The sequence below is a fragment of the Apium graveolens genome, chromosome 9, assembly GCF_009905375.1.
Source record: "Apium graveolens cultivar Ventura chromosome 9, ASM990537v1, whole genome shotgun sequence".
In the NCBI taxonomy this organism is placed as follows: domain Eukaryota; kingdom Viridiplantae; phylum Streptophyta; class Magnoliopsida; order Apiales; family Apiaceae; genus Apium; species Apium graveolens.
In genome coordinates, this window is record NC_133655.1 from 278,103,555 (window position 1) to 278,115,490 (window position 11,936).

At 28.8% G+C, this 11,936-nt stretch overlaps 1 protein-coding gene across 1 annotated transcript; it reads right to left on the reverse strand.

Annotated features, from left to right (window-relative positions):
• Nucleotides 1-9,402: 9,402 nt before the first annotated feature.
• Nucleotides 9,403-9,951, reverse strand: LOC141686412 (uncharacterized). Its single transcript, XM_074491449.1, has one exon. It carries the CDS (start codon nucleotides 9,949-9,951, stop codon nucleotides 9,403-9,405), a length of 549 nt encoding a protein of 182 aa, XP_074347550.1.
• Nucleotides 9,952-11,936: the final 1,985 nt, after the last annotated feature.

Here is an 11,936-nt window from a genome sequence, read left to right on the forward strand (position 1 = left end):
AAATAGGTTTTTTTTATAAATAAGATTGGCTTTTAAATATATATTATTTTGACTATTAATTTAAATGTATATACTCGTTTATATAATAGGTTTGAACTTTAAATTTAAATAGGAAATTACAATTTAAGTTAGTCAAGAAAAATGTTAAATATGTTTAAACAAATTCTAAATAAGATCGACTTCTAAATATTTATTATTTTCACTATTAATTTGAATGTATATACTCCTTTATATAATATAATAGGGTTTGAACTTCAAATTTAAATAGAAAATTATGATTTAAGTTAGTTGAAGATAACAAAAAATTTGTTTAAATATATTTTAAATGGATTGATTTCTTAATATATATTATCATCCCTATTAATTTGATTAAACAAATTCTAAATAAAAATAACTTCTAAATATTTATTATCTTCCCTATTAATTCGAATGTATATAAGGAAATTTAATTTTATTGAATTAAAATAGAGGAGGTCTATAAAAAATATAAATAATTTTCTGACGATTTTGGAGCTCGCACAAGTTTTCCCTTATATATATATAAAAACTAGTTTACTAATTCGCGTTTCGCAGCTGCCTTATAAACGCGACTTTAAACAAAGTCAATAAAAATAATTTTTAAAGAATATAATACTTTCTTTCTCGATTCGTATTGATCATTATGAAATTCTTAGAAATATAAAATTCTAAAAAACCGTCCTCTATTTAAATATGTTTAGTAACAATGAGCCATTTTTTTGTTGTTCACAAATCTAATATCATAAAATTATTTATTATTTATTAATTATTTTATGATATCATGAAGTTTAATTTTAATTTTTTTAAAAAAACAATTTAATAATCCAATTCATGGCATCTAAATTAAGACATCTTTTTTATAATTCATTGTTTATTAACCCACGTTCAGCGACAATCATATAGACTTACCTTTAAATTTTTATAATTCATTGTTTCGTGTTTGTCATTCTATCCTAAAATTATAACATCTCTTTATCAATTATCAATTTTATTAACATTAAATTTTAGGGGAATAACGAAAGTTAAAGAGAATATTAGATAGTTAATATTTCCCTATTTAATAATTAAAAATATTGAGATTATTGGAAAAAATAGAGTTAGGCTTGCACAACCTAAAGGTTCTCATCTTCTTCTTTGATAAAAATTTGAGAAAAAATATTTATAATATTGTAAAAATAAATGTGTAAAGACAATTAAACAACTATTTACATATTTTTCAGTTTTTATATTTATCTTCCAAGACCGACACCCGTTCCAATTGAAATGTATATTTTAATTTTTTTTAATATAAAACACTATTTATAGCAATAACGAAAATTTAATTACTAAAGTAAAATTTTCGGATCTCTCCTACATTTTCTCGAGTCAGTTATTATAAAATTTTGTTTTTAAAAAAAATTTGAATATTAAAACACTAATTACAGCAACAAAAATTTAAGTACTAAAGCAGAATTTTTTCGTGTTATAGTGCGATGCACAAATTTTCTTTAATCTTCATGTTTTTTAATTTGATTTGGTTGTAATTTTAATATATTTTTAGATAAAAAAGGAGGCTTGGTTAGATAAATAAAAACATTAATTTGTTTTAACTAAAAATGTTAATTGATTAGTTATTAATAGTTATATTATTATTATTAAATAAACATGCCCGTGATATTTATGCTAAAAGTAGGTGTTTTATTTGGAAAATAGAAAGCTAAGTCTGTTGTAGTGGAAAAATGTAACTTTTCACTAACTGATATTTTGGGAAATTAGGTGATTTATTTGAATAAAATAGGAATGATAAATTTTTTAGTTTAAAATGGTAATTGATGTGTTAGTTGAAAAGGGTAATTAGTTAGTTATTAGTAATAATTATTAATAAAATAATCATAAAATGAAAAGTGTTATACCAAAACTTTCAATATTTAATATATTATATAATAATAATAATAATAACAATAATAATAGTATAGTATAATATATATAGATAAATATATAAAAGATTATAAAATAATTTGATTAAACGAATGCTTAATTATAATAACATATCTATACTATATTATTATAATATTATTATAATGGTTTCGTTTGGTCGGTTGTTTAACACCTTCCTAAACAATATGTTAACACCTTCCAAAATAAAGGTTAAACAAATATAATTTTTAAAAATAGATAAATCAAGTATCTAATATAACTACAAACTCTATGAATTCTTATCCAACTTAATATCTAATTGCACTCAACTTCTTTCTTAGCTCTTTTGTAGGAAAACCAAACACTTTTAAAATAAATTTTAGTAATTCAAATTATAATATAATAATATAATTAATAAATCAAGAAAAAAATATTTAAAAATATTTAAAAAATAATATTAATTTATCTATACTATACTATTATAAGCAAAAAATGGTTTCTTTTGGTGGTTGGTTAACACCTTCCTAAAAAGTATGCTAACACCTTCCAAAATAAAGGTTAAACAAATATAATTTTATTAAAAAAATAAATCAAGTATCTAATTGCGCTCAACTTCTTTCTTAGCTGTTTTGTAGGTAACCAAACACTTTCAAAATTAATTTTAGTAATTCAAATTATAATATAATGATACAATAAATAAATCAAGAAAAAAATATTTAAAAGTATTTAAAAAAATAATATTATTCTATCTATCCACACTATAGTATTATAAGCAAAATATGGTTTTATTTGGTTGATTGGTTAACACTGTCCAAAAAACAGGCTAACGCTTATCATTTTTTATTAAAAAATAAAAATAAAATTCTACGCTACTGACTCAGTGTATGCCTCTCCCTTTTAGCAAAAACACTTTTCGTTCATTTTGCGGACTAAAAATATATATAATTAATTAAAAAAATGTCATATAGACAAGCTATACATCCATTAGTCACACTAGTCCGCCAAATTTCCGACATAGCACACTTGCACGTCGTTGTCACTGACTCGCTACTAAAAACCTACTCAATTAGCCATTTATATCAAAAATAATAACATAAATTAATAAATAATTATGAAAAAAATAAGATTAAATAATTTATATTAAATTAATATCATAAATTTCAAATACTTATTTATTTTATTTCATAATTTACCTTTTATAATAAAAAGTAAATATAATAATAATAATATGATAATAAATATTAAAATTAAACCATGCGTCGCATAGGTTATATGCTATTCTAAGTGTAATAGGTTATGATCGGTTGTTTGGTTAATACCTTCCTAAAAAATAGTTAACATGACTTTCAAAAACATTATTAATATTAAAAATAAGAAAAAATATGTATCTTTGCCTCTTCTAAAATTAATTCAAATTATAATTCTCTCCGAGTCGCAGAACAAATAATCACATAATCAATTAATTCTTTATAGTTAATACACATCAGATGAACACAAATACTATATTTAAAAATTAAATTAAAATATATGAAATTGAAAAAAACACAAAACTTGCATTCTCTTACGGTCTTATATATGCCAACAAGAAATATAATTCCTTATATTGAAATAGAATGATTTATATTTAAGAAACACCGATAACTAAAAAATGGATGTTTTCGAAATAAAAAAAAAAGAATTTAGGGTTTGTACACTAAAATTTTAGTTATAAAATAAAGAATTAATGGTGTAAGTATTAAAATATGAGTAGCCATTTCACATTTTTAATAATTTAGTATTGATATGTGATGGTATTATTAAATTTTTAAATAAATATATGAGAATCGTTATATTCAACATGAACAATATTCTAAATCTTAATATTTTGAATTATCCAAATTTGAATCCGTCAACAATATAATATAAAAAATATATGTATCATTAATTTCAATAATACGTAGTTATTATATTATATTTAATTATCTTATTTTTTTTATTTTTATAAAAATTATTATATAAATAATAATATTATGTTATAATTAGCCCGTGCGATCCCGTGCATTGCACGAGTTATAGGCTAGCGTAGATATAATAAGGGGTTACAAAATAATTTGATCGTGCAGATTTTTGATTGGACACGTCTTAGTTCTACTGTGATTGAAATTTCCCCGAACCGATTCTACTTCTACTATAATTAAAATTTTCCCGAACCAATATATACAGATAAAATAATAAGTAACAATTATAGTTTTCTAATTCTTAAAAGCTGTTGTGGGTAAAAAGGACATAAAATCAAAAGAAAGCAGGATACAAAAAGTTTATAATAGATAAGGAAAATAATTTTGGAATGATTCATTTATAATATTAAAATAATAATTATAACCTAAGTCGTAAATATTCAAACATAATATTGTATAGCTAAGAAGATCGTTGAATGGTGCATATAATAGTTGTACTTTGCCTTTTAAACTCAACATAAATCCTAAATTTTATCGATGTGGGACTATGATGTTACAAACTCCCCCACTTAAACTCATGATGTTCTCGTCAGACATGAACAGACAGCCCATAAGACCAAAATCGTATCTCTCTAGCCATTGTGGAATAATACCGGCTGGTTTAATGTCCCCACTTTCGGATCTATGTACATTATGAGATAATATCGCCAACCTTCGTGTCCCCACCTCCGGCAACTTGATGCATCAAATTTTCGAGATTCGGCTCTGACTCTGATATCATATGTGACAATCAGGGTCAACTCCCGAGTATTTTCCGAAAATTGGGTCAAGTCCCGATTCTGAGGCTGAAATAAGCCGAAGCCTACTGGCCTAAATGCAGCCAACTTGGTTAAACAATAAGTCCATTACAGAGTCCAAAAGATCATAATTTGTTAGTACATATAATAGTAATAATTTTTCCAATAAACCGAACAGAATTCCTAAATCTTATCAATATGGGAATGAGGTGTTATGGTTATGTTTAATTGACAATCTTAACAATGCATGTACAAAAATTGTAATTCATACTTATTTAGCTTTAGTTCTCTAATTTACTATTAGAATAAAGCTATCTTATACAAAAAATAAGCATGATCTCCCTTTTAAAGAAGCAAGTACTCTGTTCATATATATGATTGAAAAAAAGGTGTTCAGATATTTGGTTGAAAACAAGGTTCTCACCCAGCTGGTCAAATCCTGTCAAAAAAAGCCCACCTGGTCATATAGAAGTTAAAGAAAATTAAAAGGAAAATAAAAAATATACTCATAAGCAAAAAATATAATATTGTTGTAATATACTAGCTTTATTAATATTAGAGGGGGCTACTAAATCTGAGAGAGAAATAATGATAATCGGATGGAGAGCATATATTAGGATGCTTGGTGCAAGTTTTACACTCACCAAGACCATGTATTTATAGCCAAGGTGAAGAACAAAAGCATTCAATGCATTATCAAAATTTCTACTCCTAAGACTAGCTTTACTATTTTACCGTTGACTTAAAAATTATAATCAATTATAACACTCCCCTTTGATTGTCATTTAACATGGATCATAGATTGCCTCGTTCAAACCTTGTTCAAAGAAAAACCCAATGGGATAAAAACTTTGAAGAAGGAAAAAGAGTACAATCTTCACTTGGAAAAACTAATCATTCTCTGAATTTTGTTGTAACAAATCCTTAAGTCGACGCATTCCAATGTTATGTCGTAACTTCCCAAATGTTGAATTTGGTAATGATTTCGTGAATAAATCAGCAAGGTTGTCACATGACCGAATTTGTTGAACATCAATTTCACCATTTTTTTGAAGCTCACGAGTGTAGAATAATTTTGGTGAAATGTGTTTTGTTAATTCTCCTTTGATATATCCTTCCTTGAGTTGATCAATGCATGCATTGTTATCCTCAAACATGATAGTAGGACTTCTTGTGATGTCTGGTAATCCACATGATTCTTGAATATTCTTGATGATAGACTGCAACCAAACATATTTTCTACTGGATTTATAAATTGCAATGAGTTCCGAGTGATTTGTTGAGGTTGTCACTGTAGTTTGCTTCGTGAATTTCTAGGAAATGGCTGCACCGTAATATGTAAATACATATCTAGTTTTTGATTTGCCAAAATGAGGATCTGACAAATATTCAGCGTCTGCATATCCGATCAACCGAGATATTGAGTTTTTCGGGAAAAAATAATCCAAAGTCTGTTGTTTCACGAAGATAACTGAATATATGTTTGATCCCATTTCAATATTTGTCCATCGGAGCAGAGCTAAATCTAGCAAATAAATTCACAGCAAATGCAATATATGGCCTTGTATTATTTGCAAGATACATAAGTGCACCAATTGCACCTAGATACGGGATTTCAGGATTAAGAACCTCTTCATCATCTTCTCGTGGTCGAAATGGATCTTTATCGAGCTCTAAAGATCTAACCACCATTGGAGTAGTCAATGGATGAGATTTATCCATGTAAAATCTGTTCAAAACCTTTTCAGTATATGTAGATTGGTGGAGGAAAATTCCCGATGACAAGTGCTCGACTTGTATATAAAGGCAATATTTTGTCCTTCCAAGATCTTTCATTTCAAACTCTGTCGACAGCTTCATCAACCTCTGTAGCTGTTCCTACAAGGTTTTAATCATCCACATATACATCAATAAACACAAAACCAGATTGTGATTTTTTGATAAAAACACATGGAGAAATTTGGTTACTAATATACCCATTCTTTTGTAATAACGACTAAGTCTGGTATACCACATACGACCAGATTGTTTCAGTCCATACAATGATCTTTGAAGTTTAATGGAGTATATATGACTATGTTTCTTGAACTCGTCCATTTTAAACCCTTCTGGGATTTTCATAAAAATTTCACTTTCAAGTGAACCATACAGGTATGCAGTAACGACATCTATAAGACGTGTTTCCAATTTTTCTTTAGATGCCATACCTAATATAAAACGAAAAGTAATTTCATCCATCACTGGAGAGTATGTCTCTTGATAATCAATGCCAGGCCTTTGAGAAAACTCTTATGCTACAAGTCGGGCTTTATATCTCATAATTTCATTCTTTTCATTTCGTTTTCTTATGAGTACCCATTTATTCCCAACAGGGTTCACACCAATTGGTGTTTGGATAACATGTCCAAATACTTCTTTTTTACACAATAAATTTAATTCTGTTTGAATTGCGTCTTTCCATCTTGGCCAGTCTTTTCTTCGACGGCATTCATCCACATTTTATGGTTCAGGATCAGAATTTATGTTGACATCCAATGTTACGGAATACACAAACATATCATCGATTATGGCTTTACTTCGATTCCATAATTTCATATCATGCATATAATTTATTGAAATTTCATGATTGTTTAATCCCGTATCTTCAGGGACTGGAATCTCTTCAGGAGATAATACCACTTTATGGGTATTTGCTTCTTCTGGAGCATGTGCCACTTCAGGGGCATTCTTTATTTTTCTTTTTCGTGGTGCAACATCTTTTGCACCGACCGGTCTACCACGCTTCATGCGTGGCTTTGATTCTGTAACCAATTCTTTTGTATCTAATTTTTTAATTGGTATATCTATTCTAGATGGAGTGTTTACTGCATGTATATGAGATTTAGTTATTTTTCTAGAATCATTAAATGCATCAGGCATTTGGATTGTGATATTTTACATATGAATAATTCTTTTAACTTCAAGTTCGCATTGACCGGTACGTGAACCTAGAAAATATAATCCTGACGCATTCCATGTTAGGTCAGGATTAACTTTATTTTAATGTTTATCTCGCCCTAAGGGAGGAAACATAGACTCGTCAAAATGGCAATCTACATATCTTGCTGTAAATAAAGCTCCGGTTAGAGGTTCTAGATATCTAATTATAGACGTGGAATCAAAAACAACGTAGATACCTACTCTTCTTTGAGCTCCCATCTTTGATCTTTGTGGTGGAGCAATCGGTACATATACAACACTTACAAAAATTTTGAAGTGAGAAATATTAGGAACTTAACCAAGTACCAGTTGTAGTGAAGAATGTTGGTTTAGGACTAATAATATTAGCAGCATGAAGTATTGCATGACCCCAAATAGATGTAGGTAATTTTGCTTTCAACAACAGCGGTCTTGCAATAAGTTGGAGTCTTTTGATAAAGGACTCGGCTAACCCATTTTGTGTATGTACATGAGGAACTGGATGTTCATCTGAGATTTCTATAGACATGCAATAGTCGACAAAGGTTGCAGATGTGAATTCACCGGCATTATCTAAACGAATTGACTTAATGCAATGATCTGGAAATTGAGCTCATAATTTGATTATTTGGGCAAGTAATTTTGCAAAAGCATCATTATGAGTTGAGATAAGACAAACATGAGACCATCTAGTTGAGGCATCGATTAATACCATGAAGTACCTAAATGGGCCAGATGATGGGTGTATAGGTCCACATATGTCACCTTGGATCCTTTCCAGAAAAGTTGGGCTTTCAAGCTGAACTTTAGTAGGAGATGGTCGAGTAATCAATTTTTCTAATGAACATGTTGAACATGGAAGGTCATTGTTGGAAAGAACTTTAAAATCCTTAAGAGGATGGCTAGTATATTTTTCTATAACACGACACATCATATAGACGCAGGATGACCTAATATTTCATGTCAAAGTGTAAAAGATTTTGGATCTATGAGTTTGGAAGAAATGACATTGTGTGACTCAATATTTCTAATTTTCATCATATATAATCCTGAGTAAAGTGAGTGACACTTTTCTAAGATTTTCTTGTTTCTAGGATTAGTAGAAGTAATAAGACGATATTCTCTATCAGCCTCAGAGGTAGTTTCGATGTGAAAATCATTGAGTCGGGTATCTTTAAAACTAAGAATATTTCTAGTAGACTTACTAGAATATAATGCATTTGGAATGTGTATGTGGGTACCATTAGGGAGGACAAAACTAACATTTCCAAAACCTTCGATTATATTAGATACGCCGGAAATCGTTCCAACTTGAGCTTCGGTTTTGGTTATATGGGTAAAATATTTTCGGTTCTGTAGAATCGTATGAGTTGTACCACAATCAGCAATGCATATATCTTCAGAATCCATTCTGTATATAATTAAGAAACATAATTTATTTGATAAGAACATAACACCCTACATAGTTCAAATAAAATAAAGCACACAATACACAATATTATAGTAATAATATGAAACTAATCTTCAGCCTCCCACATGGGAGTTTCGTTAGGTTCATTCGGACCATTAATGCTTATTCCTCCAGTTGTGATTCTCGAGAAATCATCTATGTTATTGTTGGCGAAATTTTTCTCTACCATGTTCTCTTTTGATTTTTGAGAAGATTGGTATTGATTAACAAGATGATTTGGGGCATGACAATTACGTGTCCAATGCCCATCCATGCCACACCTATAGCAAATATTTCCAGTTTTTCCTCCTCGTGGTGCCTTTATTTTACTCTGTGATTCAGATTGCTACTTCCGGTGACCAGAGTTGTTATATGGACGAAAGTGCCTGTGGCTCCGACCTCGTCCATGATACCGACCTTGGCCCCATCCACCTATATACCCATTTTCACGTACATTCTGTTGGAATGACATGTTATTTACTTCAGGTAATGGGGCAGATCCTGTTGGACAGGATTGATGATTCTTAATCACCAATTCATGATTCTGTTCAGCAACGAGAAGAGTTGATAGAAGATCCCCAAACTTAGTAAATTTGCGCTCCATGTACATCTCTGCTAAGTTGATATTATTGGGGTGAAAAGTTGATAGTGTTTTATCGATTTTTCTTTTCTCCGTAACTTTCTCACCATACATAATAAGCCTAGAACTTATTTTGAACAAAGCAGAGCTATATGCTCGGACATTCTTTAAATCCTTTAGTCTTAAATTAGCCCAATCATTTTCAGCTGCAGGTAGATAAACTAGTTTCTGGTGATCGAACCTATCCTTTAGATTTTCCCATAAAATAAAGGGATCCTCGACTTCTAAGTACTCAGATTTTAAATCTTTATGCATGTGGTGTCGGAGAAAAATTATAGAGGTAAAGTTTTCTTCGGCCGTGGATTTATTTTCTGCCTTTATTGTGTCGCTTAATTTCTTTGAGCCCAAATGCAACTTTGCATCTTGTACCCGTGATAAATAATTATCGCCAGAATTTGTCCAAGGCAACGAATGACAAGTTTGTAATATTTGTCATACTAAATCTGAATTAACACAAAAATTATTAAATTTTAATTCATCAATGTAAATATCACATAAACTCCTACTTAATCGAGTGCGTAACAAGTATGCAATAATCAATGTATATATGATTATTATCATTGATATTATAAACAGATCTATATATAAAATGACAAATGGATTTTCACCCGCCATACAAACGTCTGCGTATGTAGGTTATCTCCGACCAATAATAAATTAACGTGAACAATCATGCATAGATTAGTTTGGGGAAAAAGTTATTATCCGATAGTTATGTAATTTATAAATTAAGGTTCCCACTATACTTCGGTATTACCTAAAATTAAATGGTACCGTAAAATAATTTTAATTGGCGGTGCTCCGGCCATAGATATTTAAATTATTAGTAGAGGGTGTAACCACGTCTACTTCGGTCATATATATATTTAAATTATATGTAGAGTGTGTAACCACGTCTACTCATATATATGTATATTTAAATTAAAATTACACTTTCTCAGTTTCGGCGGGGCTTCGTACTGATAACGTGTTGTAATATACTAGATTTAATAATATTAGAAGGGGCTACTAAATCTGAGAGAGAAAGAATGATAATCGGAGGGAGATGGAGAGCATATATTAGGATGATTGATGCAAGTTTTACATTCATCAAGGCCATGTATTTATAGCCAAAGTGAAGAATAAATTCATTCAATGCATTATCAAAATTCTACTCCTAAGACTAGCTTTACTATTTTACCGTTGACTTAAAAATTACAATCAATTATAACAAATATATTATAGTCCATATATTTTACAAACACATCGAAAAGAAAAATATGTCAAAGACTGATCATTAATTATTATTTTTAAAATTTTAAAGAGTTCAATTATGTAAATAATTTAATTATTTGAAGGTGATTTCAAATTTTAACATATGAGATTTTTTATTTAATGTAAGATTGAAAGAATCTAAACAAATAACAAATACTCACTATGTCCCTCCACGTTCTTACATTGGGGACGGGGGATCGACACACATTTTAGGGCTCTTGTAAAGTATGGTTCTCTAAATAATTTTATTTTTTCTTTTAAGTAAAAATATAGAGTTTAAATTTTTATACAAAAAAAGAAAATTTTAAAAATAAATTATTGAATTATACTTTATAATACCCTTATAAATCTGATCCGGTTCATATATATATATACACACTATTATATTAAAGACGAAACAATGAAAGTTTGGTTAATAGTCGGTCTGGTCATCGTAATTATAGTAATATTTGAAATAAAACACTCTCATAAATATCTATTATTATTATATAAAAGACGAAATATTGAAAATTTTGGTACAGTACCTGTATTACCCTTATTTTACTTAAAAGTTTTATCAGCCTTAGTAATCAAATTATAATAGAAAAAGAAATAAAAATCGTTTTCAACTATAACACATTACCTTTTTTAATTCTTCTCAATTAAAACAACTTCTTTTAAATATCACAAACAAGTTTATTTAATAAAATAGAATAATAATATTTTAACCACTAATAACTAATAAATTATCTTTTTCAGCTACTTAATTATTTATTTTATTTAAATATTGTTTTACTTATGACTTTGTTAAGCTCCTTGACTTTAGCAATCCATAAATTCTTAATCTCATCTCATCGTTTAAGAAAATGCAAAAACCCTTTGTTTTTAAAACAATGCAAAAGTCAAAACCATTTGCACCCCAACCTGTAACGCCCCCAAATCTGGGGTGAGAGGATTTGGTCGTCACTATGAAACCTCAATCCAAATTAACTTGTTTAATCAATAAA